A 25524-nucleotide genomic window follows, 5' to 3' on the forward strand; every position below is an offset into this window, starting at 1 on the left:
GGAGAAGGGGGCGGGGTCAGTCGGCGGGGTCTCGTCTCGAGCCCGGCCTCGTCTCGAGCCCCGCGGCGCTGCCAGCACCATGCCGCCGCCGCCCCCCGCGCGCGGCCACTGCGCAGCTCTGGCCCTCGCCCTGCTGTGCGCGGGCCCCTGGGCCGCCGCCGCCCGCGCCCCGTGGGGACAGGCAGCGCAGTGCGAAGGTGAGCGGGGCAGAGGGACTGGGGCACGCTGGCGTGACTGCACCGTGTGCTGCTGCATGCCCCCGGCTGCTCTCTTCTGCGTGGCTGCGCAGGCGCTGCGGCCTGCGCCCTGTGCCTCTCGGCGTTTTCTTAACGGTGCAATCGTCCTAATCCGGGGAGGGAGAGCCGCCCCCCAGGACTGGTTAATCCACCGTGAGAAGTGCAACCCCCCATGCATGGCCCCGGCCCCCGCAGCGTCACCGAGAGAGTCTCTTTGGGGTTCCTCCCAGCTCCCCTGGGGCAGATCTGCCTCCGCTGCCTGGCGCCTACTCGCTTTGATTTTCGGAAGTGCTTAGTCAAAGATCCCATGAAAGCAAGTGGGAGCTACCTGTGCTCGCTCAGCCACTTTGGAAATCAGGTCAGACATGGCAGACAGGCTGGAGCCAAACACAGAGGCCTCGTGTGGTCGCGCCTGTTGCTCTAGAGCAGTGATTTTGAATGCTGCTTGCATGCATAGTTAATGAAGCGTCTGTGTCACTGGCAGATGGTAGTCACCGGCATCCCAGGGGAGCCAGCTGAGGTCACTCAGGGTGAACTGCAAAGAGTGGGGCAGGCAATCCCCCAAGCTAGTAGATATTCCAATACTTAGACTTACCAAGCCAGCACAAAGCAGCTTCTGTTATACTCACTGGTTACTCAGAAATCAACAACACAGTCCCCTTAAAGTAACCCAGCCTCAGGCCTCCACCTACACACCCAAGTCAGGTATGATGATTTCTGAAAAACCTCATTTCAGCATGTAAAAAAGTTCCTACCAATCCCAAGGGATCAGACACATTACCTCCCAGGTTAATGAATATTCCAGATTTTACCCAAATACATGCTTTCTTACAGCCATTCTTATTAACTAAAATTTATTTAAAAAGAAAAGGGAGAGAGAGTATGGTTAAAAGATCAATATACATATAGACATGAGTTCAGTTCTTGAGGTTCAGATTCATAGCAGAGATGGTGAGCTTTGTAGTTGCAAGGAGTTCTTTTAGAATTTAGTCCATAGATTATAGTCCAATATCCTATTCAGTGTGTTCCGGTTTAACTGGGATCTCAGTCTTGCAACTCAAACTTCCCCTGATGAAGCTTAAGCAGATCTGAGATGAGAGGATCAGGACCCAAGGATCTTTTATACAATTTCAGGCCTTCTTCGATAGGTCGAAGTCCCTTCGCTTACAATAGGCAATCAGGGCAACTTCGAAGAAGGTCTATCACCAGTACTTAGCTACACAAATTAATATAAGGCAATCGCCTGTTTTTCCACCATTCGCAGATGACTGGCTATACATTTCAAAGAGATAAATACAGCGATATCCTGTGTTTACAGTTCATTTAAATGCTAAAATGTTCTTTTGATCTCTGAATTAACAGAATACAGCATAGACAGGGACTGTTTGATTACATTGTTGACCTCTACCAATATATATGTAAATACACAAAAACACAAACATTATCTCCCCACATATTTTTAAGGGTTGAATTTGAGTCATTCATCCTGCAGGACACTTAAACCTTTCTGGTCATGCGTCACAGGTAGAAATCAAGGTTGGAATTCAGTTGTCAAAATTAAGGCCACAGTTCCATGGAGCCAGGCCTCCATTTATTAGAGGGCTTTTTTATAAGCACTGGTTGCTCTGGCCTGTTATACCTGGCCATTGATGGAGAAATAGAGTAAATAAAACAAAATCTTGGCCACCTTTTAGGAATCTCTGCCTGGATCCATGTGGCTCTGTCGGTTACACCAGGTTGTGTATCTGCTTGATTTAATGGGATCAACATGAAAGCCTGTAGAAAATACTGCATTATAAATAATATTCGTAACATTAGCACCATAAATATGCTAACCACTGTGCAAATATACAAGACATAGTCTCTGCTTCTAAGAACTCACAATCTAGCAATCAAGCAACAGGTGAAGGGTAGGGCAGAGGGATAAAACACAGTGAAAGTTTTCTTCATGCCTCCTCCCTCCCCATTACGTTAGTTAATGGCTTGTAGAAGGGAGTCTTAAGGAGGGGTTGACAAAGAACATTTTGAGCATAAAGAGGTAGTGTGGGAAAAGAGGACAAGGGTGTCAAAACTGGCACGTGCACAGGGTTGCAAAAGTTGGAATTGGGGCGCAAGGAGGGATGATACCTGTGTCGTTGACAGTCGTAAAAATAACCCCTATGCCCAGTTAAGTCAGACTCTGTGCAACAATGGCAAAAATTCGACTCAAGTCATACCATTTTGCCATCATGTCTCTCCTTGCTTGTAGCTTATGAAACTGTGGCTCATCTCGGCCACAGGAGTACAATAATATGTGCTAAGTAAAATGTGTAAATAAAATTTTCTAACCTACAATCTGTGTGCTGTCATGAATTTTCTTTAAAAGCTCTTATCTCTCACTGTACAGCCCCTTGTTTTCTTTAGGTCCTGTATGCTAAATATACACACAATCAGTACATAAACAGGTTTCAGAGTAACAGCCGTGTTAGTCTGTATTCGCAAAAAGAAAAGGAGTACTTGTGGCACCTTAGAGACTAACCAATTTATTTGAGCATAAGCTTTCGTGAGCTACAGCTCACTTCATCCAATGTAGCTCACGAAAGCTTATGCTCAAATAAATTGGTTAGTCTCTAAGGTGCCACAAGTACTCCTTTTCTTAGTACATAAACAGTAGATCAGTGTTGATATGATGCACGCAAAAGCTTTCTCTATCAACTTTTCTTCTTGCAGTAAGAGGGACATGGTGACACACCAGTACTGTTAGGCAACAGAAAACAAACATAGTTCCCCAGAGCCTATATGTGTGTGTGATGCTTTAGAACACGCTTGATTTAAATGGAATGTGTCAACTAAAAATTTTAGGCCCGTTTGAATCTTTTTTAAACAAAATCCAAATTGTAAAATGAATAAAAATGTTTTATGCTCTAAACACTTTAAAAATGAAAACCTCAATGCAGCATTGTATTAGTGCATGAGAATTGAGGCCCTGATCCTGCAAACCATTCCCATGCAAAGGCCAAAGCGAATGTGGTTCCACAGAGGCCCAGGGGTCTGCCCATGTGGAGCAGCTTTCGGGATCAAGATCTTAAGTGTTACACTGCAGTGTAATAACAGCATGGTGCTAGTGCATGCCAACCAGAAAGTGAAATTGAGCAATCTAATTTCATAATCCAAACCACAAGTGGGCAAACTACGGCCCGCGGGCCGGATCTGGCCCATCAGGGCTTTGGATCCGGCCTGCAGGATTGCCACCCCAGTGGCACCGCAGGCCCCGCACTGCTCCCAGAAGCGGCCGGCACCACGTCCCTGCGGCCTCTGGGGAAGGGGGTGGGGGCACAGGGCTCCGTGTACTGCCCTTGCCTGCAGGCACCGCCCCCCACAGCTCCCATTGGCTGGGAACGGGGAACCGCGGCCAATGGGAGCTTCGGGGGAGGTACCCACATGCAAGGGCAGCGCGCAGAGCCCTCTGCTCCCTCTCCCCCAGAGGCCACATGGACGTGGTGTCGGCCGCTTCCGGGAGCGGCGCAGGGCCAGGGCAGGCAGGGAGCCTGCCTTAGCCTCCCTGTGTGCCGCTGCCACATCAGAGCCGCTCCAAGTAAGCGGTGCCGGGCCGGAGCCTGCACCCTGAACCCCTGCCCTGATCTCCCTGCCACACCCCTCCTGCCCCCCAACCCCATGCCCTGAGCCCCCTTGTACATCCCGCACCCCAACCCCTTCCTGCACACCGCACCCCTTCTCACACCCAGCACTCCCTCCCGCAACCTAACCCCCTGCCCCAGCCCTACATTCATGGCCCTACATGCAATTTCCCCACCCAGATGTGGCCCTCGGGCCAAAAAGTTTGCCCACTCCTGATCCAAACTGACTAAAAGGCTACAAGTACCATAACTGGGGGAAAGTAAATGAAATTTTAAGAATTCTTTTGTCTTTAACCATCTGAGATGTCAACAGTAGCACAGGCAAAAAAATCCTTTAAACATTTTACTTTCAACAAAGCACCATCACTTTAATTTCTGGGCTACTGCAGTGACAGACTTCTCAGTGCTGCCATTCCATTGGCAAGTTAGTACTTCAGAAGGTGCATAGGCAGCTCTGGAGCTGCCCTGTCCTGGGACTTACCTGGCACACGGGGCAGCTACCAAGGAGTTACACTTAAATAAGGAAAATGGAAGAGATGCCCAGCTTGCAATAGCAATGTATTGTAAGTGTATTAAAGGCTTAATGGTGTCCACTCTCCTGCATGGGGAGGAGGGATGGTCAGGAGAGCATTGGATTGGGACTCGGAAAATCTGGGTTAAATTCCTGGGTCTGCTACAGAATTCCTACCTGCCCGTGGCAAGTCACTCTCCGTGGGTATGTCTACACTGCAACTGGAGGTGTGATTGCAGCATGTGTAGGCAGGCCCAAGCCAGCTAGTCCAAAGCTAGGTCGAGTGGCGATAGAAGTGGAACTGTGGCAGCAAGCGCAGCAGCTGCTCACGTATGTACCAGGGGTTCTAGGTGGGTGGGTGGGGCTAGGCCATGCCGCCATGGCTTCACTGCTGTTGTTACTCAAGCTGGCTTGGATACCAAGCAGTGAAGCTGCAGCAGTGTGGACTAGCTGCTAGAGTCCCCAGGGTCCCGGGTGGGCTCGTACATCCTGTGCTGCAGCGGCTTCACTGCTATTGTTGTTCAATCAAAGCAGGTTCAGGTACGTCTACCCCTGCTGCAATCAGACCTCCCCAGTGCAGCATAGTCAGACCGTAAGATTCGGTTTCCCCTCTGTAAAATGGACACCGTAGTATTTCTGTATGTCATAGGGGTTTGTGAGCTAAAATCCATAAATACTTGGGAGATGTTCAGATACTACGATGAAGGAGTCACATGTGTCTCTGAACAGAGAGATTCAATTTCCTTTAAGTCTCCATAGGGAGCTCTCACACTGAATTGCAGGGAGGTGGAGTTTTAGTCAAGAGTTCTGCTGAAATCTGTTAGTTCAACTCAGATGGCCAACTATCAGCACCAGCCTTCAGTATAAACTACTGATGGCAGGCTCTCAGCAAAGCAAACACTTCCCAGTCTGCAGCTTGCAGACCTATTTCCTTCCTTAGTAGCTAGACCTGTGTGGGAGAACACAAGTTGCCACAGGCCTGCATAATCTCCAGGCCCCCTCCCAGGAGTGGGAGGCAGCTCATGGCATGATTCTTCCCATCTGGCACATTGGCGCTCCACAAATTCAAAGGCCAGACCTGCCAGCGAGACGCACTGTTAGCACATTGTGAGCCCCTCTGCCGTAGGAATCCAAGCTACTACTGCACTGAAAGCCCAGGGTCAGCCTGAAACGCTGAGATTCAAAGAGCTCCCCCTTGGATTTTAGCCTGTACCTGTAGTAAAATCACAGTGATAAAAACAAGCAGAAACATCTGTTAGATATTTAGCTGGGAAGCAAAGACATGTATGCAGTGCCCAGCATCAGAGCTGTAGTGGTAAAAAAAAGAAGTAGGCGAACTAATCTAACCTAAACTCCATATTCCCCAAATGAGAGGCAGGTAAACTCAATTTACCTGAATTTACCCCTGACTGCACTACTGCCCAGCCCACTGCTGGTGCTCAGTAAACAATATGTGCTCTAAAATGTCCCTGGGGGTAAAAGAACCCCTTTTAATTATATTTTGCATGTGCTGCCTTAATTCCTTGAAAATTAAGCTTGTAGGAGGCTGTGGATGACAGCTGTATCATCACTGTCTATGCTCTTATATCCCAGGAGGTAAGCAGGGGCAGACTGAGTCAATACTTAGGAAACCCCCAGGGTAAACCCAGATGCTGCAGGAATTGGTGTTGGTGAACCAGTAGGTGGCACTTTCCTCTCTGAGTTTGTACAGAACCAAGTTCCTCACTATGGTATTAGGAGCATCGTGCTACCGGAGGTGCTGGCTTTTTAAAGGGATGTAAAACTGAGGTTCTGATCACTTGTGATCATGAAAGTTCTCATGGAAGTTTTTGTAAAATTAGGGCTATTAGCCCCCCCCCCGGGGGGGGGTTTAAATTCCACACAGCGTAACTACATTCTGCCCACGTCAGAATACTTTCTTCAGTTTCAGATGGACACGAGTACTCTTCATTTCCTGTCCCAAACTGCTGTGTGGTGTGTCTGTTAACTTGCTGCTCCCCAGAGTTGGATGGATTTCAGTGGAGTGTGAAGTGATAATTCTCAGAGCACTTTTGTGATATAGTTGTAAAGTATAATAACAATATTACATAGAGTTGTTCATCAATAGATCTCGAAGCGCGTTACAAAGGAAGTCATTATCATTATCCCCATTTCACAATTGAGGTAACTGGGACACAGACAGGGGAAAGTGACTATAAATACTTTATAAAACCTGCCATTAGTGAATTAGATGCATTAAATGTTTTGGTTAATTAATGATAACTTGAATAGGATTTTTTTTATGAGCGGGGTGTCCAGTGATACTAGATCATCAATCTGGCACAACAGCCATTAAAAAAAAAAAAGTATTAATGCAAAGCTTTACAAGCAACATCTCTTGAAGGGATGTGTTTTTTCCTGTAGGTGGCATGAACATATCATACAATTACCACCTGATAAGTCTTTTGCAGCTTGGAGACTGTTTGACAGCTTGGGGATTTTGCAGTAAAGTTTTAAGCATTGGGAAAGCTTGGTGCCAAAGGGTTTATTAACCAACATCACTGGGCTTTTTGTTAGGTTATTACAAAACAAACTATAAAATTCCCTTTGCTGTTGTCCAAGAGTTGAGTTGTTGCTTTTCTTCTTTTTCCTTGAAAGGACGTGGCTAGCCTGGTAAGTGGTAACCACACCTCCTTTATAGTACACTGAGTCACAAGTTTTAGTCACTGAGATGGAAAAATTCTATTGTCCGACAGCCTGAAACAACCAAAATCCAGACCTGTAACAAGAGTCATTAAATTACTGTCCTAGACAAAGCTGCTTTCCTGCACCAAATAATCCTGGGATAATTGACCAGTGAGACCAACTGATTTTGTTTGCTTGTAAACAGCACTGAACTGAATAAAATAATCAATGACTTGGTAAATCCCTTCTCTTGCTCCATTCGGTCAGCAGCTCCCTGCCTAATTCTTCACTTTGGAAAGAGTGCACATGGCTAATTACACAAGGCCACCAAGTTATCTTCCATATCTCCATACTTGATAGCTAGACTTGAGACAAGTTACCATTTAAAAAAAATGTTTGTAGCACATCATCATATTCATGCGGACATTGGATTATCCTAAGGGGTAGGCACTGGGATGTTGCAAAGAAAGTTACACCTGCACTTCACATTAATAAAACAAAAGAACAAATAAGCAGCATGTTCCCCAGATTACCCTACTGGAAACTTTCAATAGACTCCATTAAAATCATTCAAGTAGTCACTGCTGGCCTCTGGTAGTTCTTACTGGAGGATCAACTGCCCCAGGAACTAAAAGACTCTGTTCCAAACCTATACCCTAACTCAGCAAAGCACTTAAGCATGCACAGAACTTTAAGCAAGTACTTTACTGAATAGGGGTGCTTTGCTGAACTGGATCCCTAGTTAACAACTGGAACTAGTAGGAACCAACTGAACATTTTCAACTGGTAGTAGTAACTGGCGATGCCAGGACTTACTCTGCAAGTTCAAATATTTTTAACTTATGAAATGAGGGGGGGAAATCGGCCTCTTTAAGTTTATGTTCAGTTGATGTTGTCTGCATGCAGTATTAAAATCTGGATTTAGGTGCCCAGGAGCAGATGCCAAGGTTTGAAAATGTTGGCCTTTCACCTCTCTGGGCCCCAGGTTCCCCACCTATTAAATGGTGCTAACAACATGTCACAGCAGTGTTGTGAGGCTTAATTAATTAATGTTTATGAAGCATTTTGAAACCCTGGGCTGGAAGGAACCGTATAAATGCAAAAGTATTGTGTTAATGACATAGCTCCAAGATGTGAGATGGGTTATGGGAAATGGTAATGGGACATTCCTCGAGTGCCTCCTGTTGCTGCATGCAGTACTGCAGGCCTTTTTCTGCAACTGGAGCCCCCTGTATGTTGCTGACCTTTCTTGGTGGGTCTTCAGTGGCTTGGCCCTATGGTCGGGTCACACAGTCAAAAAGGAACCCCTTCTGGGGTAGCAAAAAGCCCAAACTGTCTGCCCTTGTCAGGGGTCTTCAGCTGCAGCTCTAGGGCCTTGAAATTCAGTCCTTTGCTTGGGCTTCGAAACGAGCCTTGTCTTCTTCTCAGGGCTTAGGTCACTTCACCAGTGGCTGGTTAAGGATATCTTAAGGTTCAGGTTCAGCAGGTTTCCGTACTGTTTTGCCCACAGCTGTTAGTATCTGGCTTAGCAACACCTGCTTTTGTTCTTTCTGTACCCACACTGTTGCATGATGTCATTCAGTATGTTAGGATCATTTTTACTCTTCTTTTTTCCTCTCGGAAAAGCTCTTTTTAGTTGGGGTCTGGCTGTGGCCTTGCCTTACAGCCTTGTTGTGTTCCTGTGTCATCTGAGCTAGGGTGGGGCAGCTCTTAATTTCAACTGTTTGGCTCGTGGCTCAAGCTATCATTCAGGGTGCAACCACTACAACTCTTCTCTAAGTGTAACCCACACACCCTGGGTGTGGTGTTCTGTCCCCTCTAGTGGCACCGGGACCACTTAGAGCTTAATGAGTCTGCTACAGCCTTAGCTAAGAGCCATGTGGCTTTTAGCTCATGCAGTAGAGGCTTATGCATTAAGCTCCAGAGATTCCAGGTTCAGTCCCACCCGATGACAACCAGAGTCTGTCAATGTTACATACGAATGGCTCCTTCAGGCTCTCCAGCTCTTTACCTTTATCCATGCTGGACCTGAAGCAAGTTGGACCTTAAGTTCTGGAGCTTAGTCTGCTCCTTTGCATCATCAAACACTTGTTCTCCAATCTCTTTTTTCAGTTCTGGCCAGGTCCTGTTCCCATTGTATAGCTTGAGCTCACATCCTGTCTCTTGAGGAGTACATCCCTTCGAGTTCTTGCAAGTGCTCAACCTTTGGGCCTGTAGGATATTGAGTTGAGCCATGATTTCCTCTTTGAACCTGTCTTCTACTTTTCTCCATTCCAGTAGGGATTGGGTTTGTTGACTGGTGTAAAGGCTATAGTCTACACAATCTCTGTATTGGTGGCTGTTGATATTACATCTGTCACTGTGTGGTGAATCCACACACTTATACCATCTTCCCAGGTGCTTGAATCCTTACTCCATTTGCTTGTGGGAATACAAGCTTTCTGGTCAGCGGTCACCATGCTTGTGTGCTTATCACACCTCTGTGCCCTCTTCTGGACCATCAACCTCAGTCTTCTCATTTCCTCCATTTGTTCCAGGAGGTGGTTGTTGGCTTGGATGTTGAAGTCATCCTGCTGTCCTGTGACCATCTCCTTCTTGCTCCATTGTTGCTGTAGTTCCCATCTGAGCACTGCGTTTCAGTCTTGCAAACTCATTGGCTGGGTCTCCAACATCTGAATCTGGGTCTGAAGTGTTTGCAGAGCCTCCGCATGTTCATTAGGCTACCTCTGTAGCAGGCCCTGCACCTCAGAGACATTCTGCATAGCTGTCTGTAGAGTCTATTGTAATTTCAGGTTCCAAAATTGCGGAGATTTCCGCTCATCTGTCCTCTTCTGGATCACCACAATCTCGGCCTTGCTGTCACTATGAAGAGCTTCCATCTATATATATAGTTGTGAGAAACTCTTGCTTCCCTTTTAACTCTTCAGTGAGCATGACTAGCTCTTCTTGGAGCTAGGAGATCTCAGCCTGCTCAGTTACCTGCAGATTTTTCAGTTGCTCCTTTAGCAGCATCTTTTCCTTTTTCTCACTCTCCCATTTTAAGTTCCTCCTGTTTCAGCTCAGTCATCTGCTGCTCCAGGACAAGCATGAGCCTCTCTGTGTCCTGAGCTTCAGCTACTGCCTTTCCCCATTTCTTGTAGTGAGAGTAGCAGTTCTTCTCCAAAAGTAGCAGATGTTCCACCTCCTTCTGTCTGTTTTCTAGATGAGCGATTGCCTTCTCAAGGCTCTGTTCAGTCTGGCTCCTTCACACATCTGCTCTTTGAAGTGGTCTTTCTTTGCCTCCACCTGGGTCTTGAGACTCCATGTCCGGCACCGCTCTTCTTGTAAGAACTCTTGTGCTCTCTGTGGACAGCCCCCCAGTATCCACAGGTGTGAGAAACTTGCTGTCCACCTGGCTCGGCCTTCCTGAGCCACCATTCATACTGGGGGTGGTGTGGGGGAGGGTTACTTGTCCTCACCTGTCCAAAACGTTTTCTTTGCCAAGTAGAAGTGTCTTAACCTCATTGGCCAGCACAGAATAATAAACTTTCCTCTACCTGCTTTGTTCATGCTGTGCAGTCATCTCCTCCAGCAATGCCTGGGAACGTGTCTGTAATTCATGGATCTGTGCTTTCTGCACTTATAGCCAACTAGCCAATTCTAGGCAAAAATCCTTCACCTGGGCCTGCATTAAAGACTGAGGCAATCAGATACTATGGTAATGGGGGCAGGATGCGTACTTAAAAGGGACAGAACACAACAGCCTTTCCTTGTCTTCCCTGGCCAGTCCTGGGCAGTATCGTCTCACCTAAACTGATTTTTTTTTCATGGTGATTAAACACAATTAAATTTTCTAGTTGAGACTAACTTAATCGAACCAAGATCAAAATGCTGATGTATTCTGATCTCCTGTTATAATAAAAGACTTAAAGAGTGAGAAACATCCAGAGCTGACAGGACGAATTCCATTCCTACATATTCCTTCCATTCCTGTTGTTGGCAATACTGGGAGCTAAAATGCTGAAATAAACCTTTTGTTTGTTTTTTTAAATTCTTCATTTGTTAAAATCTGTCATTTTCTGTTTTTATGATGTGCTAATGGATTCCTGTTTTTAGCCAAGTTATTAAAATTCCTGAGGCTTTGCTAGACCCTACTGGGTGGCTTATATATTTTATTTTCTTTTTACAGTGTGTAAAGGATTTTTGGACAGATTTTACAACTCATTAAAAGAAAAACATTCTGACTTCACTGTGGCCACCATAGAGAGAGAACTGGTTAACAGCTGCATGGATACAAAAGGAAAAGAACACCGCTTGGTACTCATCTCTTTTGTCTTTAAGTTCATGATGCTTTGAAAAAAAAAATACTGATTAGATGAGATAATATTGGTTCATCTGCACTGTCATTTAGTATTGAGCTATAGGGCACTGGTTCAAATCCAGCTACGTCAACAGTGGCTGAAAATTATTACCAACTGCTAGCTTACGTAAAATAAGTTTGAAGGTTTTTGTTTAATTTCAGGTGTATAAGTGTCCACATTATTAAGACCCTGATCCAACACTCTTTGAAATTAATGGGAATCTTTCCCTTCATTCATTGGGCATTGGATGGGACCCCAAATGCACCACCACAATTGGCATTAGTCAGCACCCTTTTGGGCAGTTTAGCTAAGAGGGCAAGGCGGGGGACTGAGTTGCCCTTTCATTCCTAGAAGTGATCCCTCCAGATCAAAGCTGGTGGGACCATGTGGGAGAGGTTTGCCCTGCTGCCACCCATGATATACCTGTTCTGTGGATAAACAGATGATTTCTGTTTCCTGGGCTCAGGGGTAGCACTAATCACAGGCCTACACCCTACAGTTCGATGGGGACGCCACATATTTCAAGCCTGTGGCAGGTGCTTCTCAGTATTACTGTGCTGTGTCCTGCACAGCACTGAGTAAGTAGAAGAGCTGTCATTGTGCAAGGATGTGGGCTAAGGCTGCAGAGACCAAAGGCCATTAGGCACCCTCCATTTTGGAAGTGGGGGCCTCTGGACTGCAGAAGAGACTGGGGCTGGTGGAAGCCTACTGCAGTATCTAACTGCTATGTTATGTTATGTTAGTTTTTAAAGCCAAGTTCTCCTGCCATGCCTTAATGTTGAGTCCCTCACAATTCAGAGGCTTTTCAGCTGTTTCCCAGTGTTCGCCGGGTTGAAAAAATGCCCTTCATTCTTCTTTCTGCTCTGCTAAGCAGCCAAGTGATGATAAGGAGTGGTAGAGGAATCACTGAGCCCCATAGGGAAGAGCTTCTGGGCAGGGCACAATGCTGCAGTGCTATTCAGCACCTCACCAGCCTGGCTTTAGGCTAGTGACAGTCCCGATGAGAGCTGTGGTGTCTTTAGCTTTGTTATGCACGGGTGGTCTGTATTCTGCCACTTTAAATCTTTAAGGACCGCTGTTTGCAAAGACTGGCAGCCATTTTGTTTTCAGTTCATTGAAGAGTCTTAAACGACACACCCACACTGCATGGTCACACAATGGCATCACTGTGTCCTCTCTTGTTTCGTTAGCCTCCTAGAGCCAGGTTTTGTTATTATTTGTATTACTGTAGTACCTACACTGCATAGGAGCATGTCATGGACCAGGACCCCATGGTGCTAGGTACCGTACAAACCCAGAACAAAAAGACTGTCCCTGCCCCAAAGAGTCTACGGTCTAAATGTAAGACAAGAGACAACAGGTGGATACAGACAGACAGATGGGGGAGCACAAGGAAGCAAGAAAACTGTCTTGGTCAGCGTGATGGGCCATGGCCTCAGCACAACAACCGCCTAACCATTCTCATGCTGAATAGTACCCCATATGCCAAGTAGTCCCGTTTTCCTCACTGAGACTATTCAACATGAATAAGGGTGGCAAAATCTGACCCCTAATACAAAACAAAGGTCTTCTGATTGAAAGTATCTATTTGCTCTCTGCCTATTGAAAGACGTAACAAAAATGGGCCATTGTTTTCCATCAGATGCACCCCATTCTAGAAGGTGTTATGATGAGATGGAAATGTCCCATTGGTAACAAATTATGATTGATTGTGTTAACAGGGTGATATAATTCATGTCCTGGAGACAGTATTTCATATTGTCAGTGGCTTATTTAATAACAATACTTTGTACAAAGTAGTAATCAGAGTCAGAGGAATCTGTTATTTGCACAAATCTGTTATTTGCACAATAACAGCTTCCAAGCTGCCTCATATATAAGGTACATCAAACACAAACATACCTCGTCTCCTGTGAGATGTGCCAGACCTGCAATATCCCAGCATTCCACCAAGCATAACAAAGCATCCATTTAACACACCACTATGGGGAAGGTCTTTCTGTCAAAAGAGGAAGTGGTAGGAGTCTGAGTTTTAGGGTACAATCCTTCAGGGTGCTAAGCATCTTCAAATCCCATCAACTTCAATGGGAGTTGGAGGTATACAGTACTTTACGTGAACCCCTCAGCAGTTGGCAGGAGCCACTCCCGGTTTTCGCTTAGTGCTGATGATGTGTCCTGCTTGTTTCAGTGCTATTACATTGGGGCAACAAGCGATGCAGCCACGAAGATCATCAGCGAGGTCAGCCGCCCAATGAGTGCTCATGTGCCTGTGTCGAAGATATGCGAGAAACTGAAGAAGAACGACATTCAGATCTGTGAGCTCAAATATGGTAGGGCCAGAGTCTGGAGCAAACTGGTGGGCCTAGAGATCTAGTTGCATTCTGTACCTACTTATTATCCCCATGAATCCCCATTGGCTCCTGCCTACATACCATATTCATTATCAAATGGGTTGTAGAGAGGAAAATAAATAGGTTTGTACTCTTTTTGCTTCTCAGAAATTAGGAGAGAAATGCCCTCCCCCAGTTAGAAATATCAGGAGCATTAAGTCTTGTCTTCACTATTTTTGCTGGAGGATTCTTTGGCTGGCTTAGGTATGAGGGTGGGCACTCTCTCAGCCCTTATGTGAAGGGGCAGTTATGTGGAACTCTTTAAAGAGAGAGCTTTTTTGCATGTGTTTGAGTGAAGTAGCTATTAACAAAAAACGAATCATTTTAAACATGGTGAATTAAAAAATCTCTTCTCTTTCTTCAGTTAGGCTGCACTTCCTTTGTGTAACTGATGTTGAATACTTACTTCTTTCCACCTGTCCATGTAGTTTTCTGTGGTAAAACTGAATGTATAATGCAAAAAACAAGCAAGGAAAAAAATCCTTGTAACTTATCTGTGTCTTAAAAAACCTTTCAGGCCTGTATGCACCAGGAAGAAGCAGAAACAAAGCACAACCCCTTTGTCCTTTTCTTTGCAAGTCACTTTGAATTTGAAGAACTGGCAGGATGCTGACCCCATGCCTGTTATCCTTCATTTGTGTTTTAACGTCTCTGTACCAGAGGCAAAGGCATCCTGTTGCCCAGCTGAGCAGAACCACTCACATGGCACTCTTGGGTATATTTGCAGGCAATTTTTATGCAGGAATTGGAATGGATGCCAGTCAGGGCTTGAGAGCTTAGGAAGTGAGCTCTGCTAAGCCAGTTCCACAAGGAATCAGCCTGCTCACACAAGCCATTTAAAATAAAGTCTCTACTGCTGGATGCCAAGCCACAAAGAGGTGGTGAGAAATGGCCAAGGAAATTGCTAACTCATGAAAATGCACCCTCTTCCATTCTCTGTACCCAATTCAGCCAGTATTTCCATCCTGCCTTTAGGACACTGAAATGTCCTGTTCCCCCTCCCCTGAGAGTTACTCTGACCCAACGTCCACCGCACCAATATGTTGCTAAAGCTCAGAGTCCTCAGGGCGTGATACAAAGCCCACTGAAAGCAGCATGAGTCCTGCCGTTGACATCAGTGAGCAGTGTTGTCTAGCTTTGCCAATTCCAGCTGTGAAGGTTTCTATGCCGAATAAGGGCTACTGTTGAGAAGCTGGCCATTTAACAGGCCCAATTCTTTCCCCGGTGCGGTTGTGGGAGCTGTTCCATAGTCTCCAAAGCACAATTCCTTTTTATTATGAAGTGTTGAAAATGGTTGAAAATTCTAAAAGAGTGATTGCCCATCTTTTTTTTTTTTTAAAAAAAGGGTTTTGATTTTATTTTTAAAGGGATGTATCATGACTCATCTTCCTCCACAAACTGCTCACCGGTGGTCTCTCTCCAGGTAGACGTGAAATACTGTGCTGTTCAACATACTCATAAATGATCTGGAATTGAGGGGTGGACAGTGAGATGGCAAAATTTGCAGACAATAGAAAGTTACTCAAGATAGAACTGACTGCAAGGCGTTACAAAGGGATCTCACTCAACTGGGTGATTGGGCAACAAAATGGCAGATGAAGTTCAATGTTGATAAGTGCATAATGCACATTTGGAAAACAATCTCAACTATACATACAAAACGATGGGGTCTAAATTAACCATTGCTGTTCAAGAAAAATCTTGGAGACATCGTGGATAGTTCTCTGAAAACATCTGCTCAATGTGCAGTGGTAGTCAAAAAAGCGAACAGAATGTTAGGAACTATTAGGAAAGCGATGGATAATATTGTCACTATATAAATCCATGGTATACCTATACCTTGAATACTGCATGCAGTTCTGGTCACCCAATCTTAAAAAAAATATATTAGAATTGGAAGAGGTACAGCGAAGGGCAACAAAAGTGATTATTGGTATGTAACAGCTTCCTTATGAGGTGAGATTAAAAAACGACTGGGACAGGTCAGCTTGGAAAAGGGATGAGTAAGGGGGGATACGATAGAAGTCTATGAAATCATGACTAGTGCGGAGAAAATGAATATGGAAGTGTTATTTGCCCCTTTACAAAACCCACAAACCAGGGGTCACCCAATAAAATTAGTAGGCAGCAGGTTTAAAACAAACAAAAGGAAGTACCGCTTCACCCAATGCACAGTCAACCTGTGGAACTCATTGCCAGGGGATGTTGTCTAGGCCAAAACTATAACTGGGTTCAAAAAAGAATGAGATAAGTTCATGGGGGAACGGTCCATCAAAGGCTATTGGACAAGATGGTCAAGGACGCAACTCCAACTCTGGGTGTCCCTAAGCCTCTGCTTGCCAGAAGCTGGGACTGGATTTCAGGGGATGGATCACTGGATAATTGCCCTCTTCTGCTCATCCCCCCTGAAGCATCTGACACTGGTCACTGTCAGACAGGATACTGGGCTAGATGGACCATAGGAATAGCAATGATGGGACAGACCAATGTTCTTACTTGCCTTAAAAACAAAGATCGGAATTACATCACTATGTGTAGCAAGGGTCCTGCTGGGTACATGTGTCAGGTGAATAAGGCAGAAAAATGGTTGCCAAATTTCTTTGTATGAGTCCATGTCTTGTTACATGAGGGCCATAAGGCTCTGTGTCGAAGCTCCTTCAAAGATCGAATCACCATCCTTTTTATATAGACCTTGTTTTGAGCCACAGAAGGTAGGATGTTCAGTAGATAGAGGAAGATCTGTCCTTTTAATCAGATTTGGTCAAAAAACAATTCCAAATTTTGCAAAAATCATTGAAAAATGTTATTGAAATTTTGAAAAAAAAACAATAAAAAGAACATTGAACAATCTGTAACTGGTTGAAAAAAACCCAACAGATGGATTTTTGTTGAAAACTTCAATTTTCAATAGTTTCAACCATGTACTTCTTATACAGGTGGTCACTTTGAGAAGAAAAGTTGGGTCTGATCCTGTTTTCACATGGTGTGAATCAGGAATAACTCCATTAAAGGCAATGGGGTTTCCACTTTTACATCAGTGTGTTAATGAGATCAGAATCAGAATTTATAGGCCAGGTCCTCAGCTGGTATAAATCAGTGTAATTCTATTGTTTTGCACGTGAGCTATGCAGATATACAATAGGTGAGGATCTGGCCCCTTATATTTAACTTTTTGTCCTTCACTCAACTACCAACTGAGTTATAGGAGACACTTTTGGAACATTTGTAGGAACTGGAATTTTTTTCTTTAGCAGCACAGAGGAGTTGAGGACAAATATGAACTCTCCTGTGGTCTCTAAAGTATGTCTCATGTTCTTTGTTTTTGCAGAAAGGAAACTGGACTTAAACTCGGTGGATCTCTCCAAGATGAGAGTGGCTGAGCTGAGGAAGATCCTGGATAGCTGGGGAGAAGTGTGCAGAGCATGCATAGAGAAAACAGACTTTGTGAACTTGATTAAGGAGCTGGCACCTAAGTATACACTTACAAACCCCAAATCAGACCTTTGATTGATACTTGTGCCAGCCCAGTGCTTGCTATGGTAGGTCACCTTTCTGTGCACAAAGAATGACTGACAATGGAATAGCTGGGTTAAAAAACTTATCATTTGGTTACAACTCACAAGTGCCAAAAAACAGAGTTATTATTAATAATTGCTTATGTAGCACCACGGAAGGGCATAGTACTTTACAGACAAGACAAGGTCACTGCACCAAGGAACATAATATATAAGAATCAAATTGTATTTGTATTGCAATAGCAAATAGAGTCCTCAGCCCCATTGTGCTAGCACTGTACACACACATAACAAAAAAATGATCCGTGCCCCAGAGATCTTATGCTCTAAAGTAGAAGAGGAGAGACCAACCTGCTCCCCCAAACAAACCCAAAACAGACCTTTAGCTAAACCAGTGTAATGTTGTGTGTAGACAATATTAGGGCTTGTACTGCTTTGATCATATTGGTTTAAAAACCATTAAATATTATTAACAAAATACTATTATTTTCCATGACATCATATATACCATTATAAGCAATTTGATAATAGTATAACTGCATCCACAGTAGAGGGTTGCATCAGTTCAGCTACATCTGTTTCTAAACCAATGTGTTTAAATCAATACACAAACTGTGTGGAGACCAGCTCTTCTGTCTATTCAAACCTGGCTTATATTGGTATAGCTTGTAATGTGTAGGTACAACTTGTACATAAATAAGCCATGTTTAAACCAATGCAATAAGTCTCCATGCAGAGGCTTGCACCAGTTGAATTCAATTGGTGAAATTTCTGTAGAAAATCTTCTTTGCAGCCTCTGCCTCATTCATTACACACCTTTTAACTCCTGCAGGGAATGAGGCAGGGGCCTTACAACCAGCATTCTGTAGTGAATGAGGCTGTTATCTCATCCACTGTCCCTCTTGTGCATTTCCAGTCCTAGGTCGACACCTTGATATATTCAGGGAAAAGCAATATTTTTATTTAAGCAGTTTGGAAACAGAAATTAGAGGCGGAAAAGACCTATTTGATTATTTAGTATATTCCTGCCAGTTGAGGTACTCCAACAGGTCCGCAAGCCCTGCTGATCAACTCCTCACCCTCCCTCCCATAACTCCTCCCCCGCCAGTGCCTCCTGCATGCCACAGAACAGCTGTTCCCCTGTGTGCAGGAGGCGCTGGGAGGGAGGGGAAGGAGCAGAGATGGGGCATGCTCACGGTGGCGTGGAAAGAGGCGGGGAAGAGGAGGGGCAGGGGTGGAGAAGGGCCAGGAAGAGGTGGGGCCTTGGAGGAAGGGCTGGAGTGGGGGCAGGGCCTGGGGCTGAGTTGGGAGTGTTGGGGGTCTGGGAAAAATTGTAAATCAAAATGGGGGTTCTCGGGTTGCTAAAGTTTGAACATTTTAGAAACTTGCAAACAAACCAACCTACCCTTTTGGTCCATTCTAATTCGGTTCCTTCCTAGGTATTGACACCCTTCAAGTATTTGCAGCTGGCTAGCATATCCAACTTATTTGCTGCTTGGCCACAACAAGCATAATTTTGCTCTTTTAAGATGGGGTTTTCAAAGGATTTCAATGGAATTTTGGCCCCTAACTCTCTTAGACTCTTTTGAGAATTCCTCAGTTTCTTCATTCTCTCACATATTTTGTTTGGCCTTCTTTGAATTCCCTGAAGTTAGTGAGTTGTACCACTAATGTTGACAGAGAGTGCCACTAAATCAAGAAGTTTTGTCCAAGTTTGTTTGAAGTCATTACTTTACATGTATGCACATAGGCCCCAGACCAGCAAGGCACTTAAGGCTCAATTTTAAGCATGTGAAAAGTCCCATTGAAATCAATGGGACTATTCACATGCTAAAAGTGAAGTAGGTCTTAATTGTTCTTCTGGATTGGGGCTAACTGATTATGATTACCGAGTTCCAACTGATTTTGCAATATTAAAGTGACCTAATACTCAAACATTTACATTTCAGAAAAGAAGGTTTTGTGTACACTGGAGAAAGCTATTTCAGTGCTTATCTTTAGAAGTGTTTGAAATATGGAAGATAGAAGTTACTATGAATTCACTGCCAGATATTTTCATCTTGATTGCATAAATCCCTGCATTTAATTGAAATCCAGTGGTGATTTGCACGATTAATGTTTTATGTTTGCAAAAAATATTTAAGCCCAGATCCTCAAAGGTATTTAGGCATTATGTGCCTTTGAAGAGCCAGGAATTAGTGGGCCCACATCCTAAATTATGTGGGCCAAAATTCTATTCTTTGATACAGAGACAACTCCCACTGAATTGAAAAGGCATTGCAACTTTGTTTCTTAGAGAAAAGGCTTCATGACTGTCTCCTTTACATGGGTAAAAATCAAAAGTAAATCCACTGAAATCAGTGGAGTTACTCCAGTGTAAACTGCTGTGAGAAAAGAATCAAGCCTGAGATGTCTGCTGTGTGTGTAGTAGGAAAGAACCAGGCTTGTACACTAGTAATGAACAGATCTCAAAAGGGTTTGAGGTACAATTCAGATATGCATCCAACTGTAGAGGTGTGAAATAGCCAGCCATCTGTGATCTGGTATCCTTGCAATATTTGGTTTCTCATAAATGTTATAGTATTTCCTGCTGCAGAATTACCCTTTCACGAGTTATTTGTGTACTTCTGCTTCTCGCTGAAGGAAGGAACTGCAGTGGTGTGTGAAAACTGGATTAAAGAGAATTAAGTAGAATCTTCTTTGAGTTTCAGAAATGGTTCAAGTGCAGTTTGACTTACGGGTAAAAAATCAGATTGGTCCTTATTACAACAAACCAGTTGTCTATTTTTATTAGAAACCAGCTGGCTGAATCTTAGCTTGCCTATGCACTAAATTAATGACCGTCCAGTTTTTGTATGAAAAAAGACAGAATGTAACGTCTGCTTTAAAGAAACATTTTGATCTCATTTAAAGTAGTTCAATTCCACACACTTCAGTAGAGTTACATTGTTGTAAACAGTAGCGAAACCAGGTACTTAGACCAAATTCTTTGCTTATGTAACTCCATTGACTTCACCAGTGGAGAATTTGGCCCTTGGTTTCCAGTAACTAACTTGTGTTTTAATATTTTAAGACTGATTAATTTCCCCCACACACACAAACACACAAGTTAGTATCGCCTAATGCTGTATGATCCTTTCATATCTCACAAGCTAAACTTGTCCAGGTGTGGCTGGCTCTTGAAAACCTAGGAAGTGATACTGGTGAGTCAGTAGGTGGCATTGTTCCTTCTAAGTCAGTAATGAACTAATGCCCGGGAATGGTGTTAATGTCACTGTTCTGCTGGAGGTACTGTCTTCTGCAAGAAACAAATCTGAGGTTCTGACCTCTCATGGACGTTTAAGATCTTCAAGCATTTTTTAATCAAAACATCAGTGGTTAACCCCGAGTTCCTAGACAAACTCCAACTTGGTTAATAACATTCTGCCAACCTGCATGTCCCTCCCAGTTTGATCTGAATAAGATATCCTGCATTTCCTACCCAAAACTACAGTCTAGTTTTGCTGCATGGTGTTAAATTGTGCAACATTTTGTCTCAGATGCATTTCAGTAGCACATGAAATTATCCACACGAGTGTAAACTTTGTGAAGTGCCACAAGTTGCTTTGTAGCAAGATACACCTGTATTTACTATTGTGTAAATATAATGCAGAGAGACAGTTAAGGAAGGGTCGGATAAACGGGTTTCGCTTTCTATTCAAGAATTTGTTTTTTTAACTCAGTCATGACTACATTTTCATATGAAACTACCATGGAGCCAAGGGAACACCTATGGCCAGACTTTCACCATCTCTATGTCAGGTGATGTCAATGGAGCTATGCCAGTGTGCACCAGCTGAGAATCTGGCTCATAGCTTGACTGATATTTATCATCAGAATAATACATGGGTGGATACTCATGGCCATTTTAGCAATAGTTTTTAAACCAGGGTAGAGGGAAACATTACTGACAACATATGGGAACAGTGCAATTTGTTGGATACCAAGAATGGCTGCCACACCCTGTCAGCCAATAGAGGAATAGCTGCTATCAGCATACTCCAGCTTGGAATTGTGAGGCTCTAAAAACAACTGCATTTGTTGATGCCAACTATTTTTTCCTCCATTCTGCTGAGGATGCCACTCCACATACTCTGGCAGAAGAGGTACTATGTCTCCCCGGGTCCTGTGACAAGAGAAAGCCCTTTGTTCACCTATAGTAGAGCTGGTGGTGAAGAAGGAAGTGTGAAACACTAGCTACTGTTACTGGCAACTGAGCCATAAAGGATGATTCTGCCAAGAGGACACAAGCTTGTTCAGTCTCCTGTATTGGGCTACTGTAAGCTGAAGATGGAGAGGCTGGTACCAGCAGAGACATCTCTGCTGTATGCGTGACTGTGCTTATCTGAGCCAATAATTCCTGTAAAGTTAGGGCTTTGTTATCATACTGATTCAGAGATACAAATTGGTCTCAGAAATAATAATGATACTTGGCCTCTTGTACCTTCCATCAAAGGATCTCAAACATTATAAATTACTGCCAGTTTCATAACAACCCTATGAAGTAGGTTGATATAGAATCATAGAACTGTAGGGCTGGAAGGGACCTCAAGAGGTCATCAAGTCCTGTACTGAGGCAGGAGCAAATAAACCTAGACCATCCCTGACAGGTGTTTGTCCAACTTGTTCTTAAAAGCCTCCAATAACAGGGATTCCACAAACTCCCTTGGAAGCCTATTACACAGTATAACAGTCCTTATAATCAGAAAGGTTTCAGAGTAGCAGCCGTGTTAGTCTGTATTCGCAAAAAGAAAAGGAGTACTTGTGGCACCTTAGAGACTAACCAATTTATTTGAGCATAAGCTTTCGTGAGCTACAGCTCACTTCACTGGATGCATTTTTTTTCCCACTGAATGTATCCGATGAAGTGAGATGTAGCTCATGAAAGCTTATGCTCAAATAAATTGGTTAGTCTCTAAGGTGCCACAAGTACTCCTTTTCTTTTTATAGTCAGAAAGTTTTCCCTAATATCTGATCTAAATTTCCCTTTCTGCAGATTAAGCCCATTACTTCTTGTTCTACCTTCAGTGGACATGGAGAACACTTGATCGCCGTCCTCATTACAACAGCCCTTAACACATTTGAAGACCGTTATCAGGTCTCCTCTCAGTCTTCTTTTCTCAAGACTAAAGGTGCCCAGTTTTTTAAACCTTTCCTCATAGGTCAGGTTTCCTAAATCTTTTATCATTTTTGTTGCTGTTCTATGGAATCTCTGCAATTTGTCCACATCTTTCCTGATGTGTAGAACCCAGAACTGGACACAGTACTCCAGCTGAAGCCTCACCAGTGTCAAGTAAAGCAGAACAATTACCTCCTATGTCTTACATACAACACCCCACAATGACATTAGCTTTTTTTACAACTGCATCACTTTGTTGACTCATTCAGTTTGTGATCCACTACTGCCACATCCTTTTCAGTGGTACTACCCCAGTTATTCTCCATTTTGTAGTTGTGCATTTGATCTTTCCTTCCTAAGTGTAGTACTTTGCAATTCTCTTTATTGAATTTCATCTTGTTGAATTCAGACCAATTCTCCAATTTGCCAAGAATTCTAATCCTGTCCTCCAAAGTCCTTGCAACTTCTTCTAGTGTGGTGTTACCTGAAAATTTTATCATCATACTCTACTCCATTATCCAAGTCATTAATGAAAATATTGACTTGTACTGGACACAGAAAGAGTAGGGGACCGCTATGGGAGCTCACTAGATACGCCTTCCCAGTTTGACAGCAAACCACCGATAACTACTCTGAGTATTGTCTTTCAACCAGTTGTGTGTCCGCCTTCATAGTAATTTCAGCTAGACCACATTTCCCTGGTTTACTTATGAGAACTTCAAGAAGGGCTGCATCAAATGCCTTACTAAAAATCAAGGTATATCACAGCTACAGCATCCCCCCTATCCACTAGGCCAGTAATCATGTCAAAGAAGGAAATTAAGTTGGTTTGGCATGACTGGTTCTTGACAAATCCATGGCTGGCTATTCTTTATATCCCTATTATCCTCTAGGTGCTTATAGATATCCCCGTTTTAATAATATGCCAGTTTTACAGATGGGGAGGCACACAACCCAGGAGTGGATTAAGGTAGCCCAAGGCTCCAGGCACTCACCCCTCTCAATAGGCTCTCTCATCATAGTCTGTCTCAGAGCATGCGTTGGTGGCAGTGGCCCCCTTCGCAGAGAAAGGGCTGCAGTGGTAAGCCTGGCAGCAGGAATCTCCTTCCTCGGCTCTACGGGCTGCTCTTCCTTCCCCTGCTAGAATCTGTTTACAGAGTCAGGCAGATATCAGTGCTTTGGTTGCCCTGGGCATGTTTTCAAGCTTTACTTTTCTTTGCTAGTGTAAGAGGAATCTGAATGAGCTCTCCCCTGACATCTAGTCATGAGCTGGGGAAGAGGACTTCAGGAGCTGATCTCGTTTGTGAGGGAAGACCCACCCTGCCTAGGTGCTCAGCATGATGGGATTGCTTGTCCAAATGATCACTTTTGACTGGCGTTGGATCCCCAGTCTTCTTGTTATTGGGGGCGGGAGTAATAAAGGTTGTTATCCTTGTTGTGTGAATTGAGGGCAGCAGAACTGTACCTGGCCTACCCTGATTGAGGGACTCACACTCAACTAAATGGCACTCTCTAGGCTAGGGACATGGGTTCCAAAGCCCAGTGAGTTGAGAGAGGGTGGGGATAGGTATTTTTGTCTGGTTGTGTGGGTTCTGCTGAAGGGTCTTAGACTGTTTGATCCTTCCTATCTTCACTGTGTGATGAAAGAGCTAATTTAGACTTAATTGAGAGTCTTGTTCACACCACAGAGCTGAAATCACTGATATGTAGGTCTAAGCGTTAGATCTGCTTTAAAAAAAATGGTATCTCTATTGCAAGAGACTGCCCAGTGTGCACCAGCAGGGAGACTCCCCCACTAACAGCTGAAATTGTTGAGAGTTGTGTTAAGCAGTGGGACCTGAAGACATCTTGGTGGATCAGCAATTGGCCAGTAGAGAGAACTGGAGCAGAGCCCTGCAGGGAGGCGTGGCACTCGGCCAGCAGGGCAGCTGGTGGGGAGGTGTGGCACTCAGCCAGCAGGGTGCCTGGCAGAGAGGCAGGGAGCACCGATTGGCCGGCAGGGCAGCTGACGAAGAGGAGTGGCGAGCAAGTGCCCAGGCAGTGGAGTGAGTAAGGTGCCTTCTTACTCCCCCCACCACCACCCAGGGTGGGAGGTGAACTTTGCAGATGTGCTTCTGAACTCTGGGTCTGCACTGACCAAGGACAACTGTGAATGGGGTGCAGAGAAGAGGCGGGCACATTAAAGGGACTTTTGGTGGCTGGACTTAAGAACCTGAGGGAAAAGGACACTGCCCAACTTACTTGGGGGTGGGTCTTCTGCTCATGGTTTATGTTTATGAACCCTGTTTGCTGTGTTTTCCCAAATTAATGCTGAGTTACTTTTCTCCTTTTATTAAAAGTTTCTTTGCTATACTCAGACTCTGTGCTTGCGAGAGGGGAAGTATTGCCTCTTATAGACGCCCAGGGGGTGAGGTGTAATTGTCCCAGGTCACTTGGTGGGGGCATGAGCCAGTTCTGTGTTGTGTTGTTGTTGAAAAGGAACCGCTAGATACTGAACCTCGCCCTTGTTGCTGCCAACTCTGACTAGCAGAAAGGTTACACTAGAAATATGGCTTTTAAAAAGTTAACCTGAGACTCTATCATCACGTGCCTCTGGGATCCAGGACTCTAACAACATGCCCATGCCTTAACCCAGCCCTGACAGAACCCAGAACTCTTGACTCCTACTATTATATTCCAGTCACTGGACCAGTGTTTCTCAACTTTTTTGTGCTGGTGACCCCCTCTGGACTTTATAAAAATTGTGACCCTCCCCCACTTGAACAAATTGCAAACCTTTACCTTAAGCTTGGTCTTGGGTTCCAGCCCCAGCCCCGGGCAGCAGGGCTGAAGCATGTAACTCTAGCTTTGCGGAGCCCCCTATGGCATGGGCCCCAGGCAATTGCCCTGCTTGCCACCCCCTAATGCCAGCCCTGCACTTGCACCCCCCTAAACCCATCCTATGACCCCCCTGGGGTTGAGAAACACCACACTAGATGACATTCCTCCTAGGAACCTGGTAGCCCTTATCTTCAGGAGGAGACATTTTGCTGGGCCAAGAGTTTCAAAACTGCTGGCTAAAGTTAGGCTCTTAAGTCAGTTTTTGAGGCACCT

General features: G+C 44.5%; 1 protein-coding gene across 1 annotated transcript; it reads left to right on the forward strand.

Moving 5' to 3' along the window:
* The first annotated feature begins 155 nt into the window (after window positions 1-155).
* Window positions 156-17639, forward strand: CDNF (cerebral dopamine neurotrophic factor). The gene is made up of 4 exons (XM_074952715.1): window positions 156-197; window positions 11197-11324; window positions 13557-13698; window positions 17087-17639. The coding sequence occupies exons 2-4, from the start codon at window positions 11295-11297 to the stop codon at window positions 17263-17265; spliced, it is 351 nt and encodes a 116-aa protein (XP_074808816.1). The 5' UTR covers window positions 156-197; window positions 11197-11294; the 3' UTR covers window positions 17266-17639.
* The last annotated feature ends 7885 nt before the right edge of the window (window positions 17640-25524 follow it).

The sequence above is a fragment of the Natator depressus genome, chromosome 1, assembly GCF_965152275.1.
Source record: "Natator depressus isolate rNatDep1 chromosome 1, rNatDep2.hap1, whole genome shotgun sequence".
Taxonomy (NCBI): Eukaryota; Metazoa; Chordata; order Testudines; family Cheloniidae; genus Natator; species Natator depressus.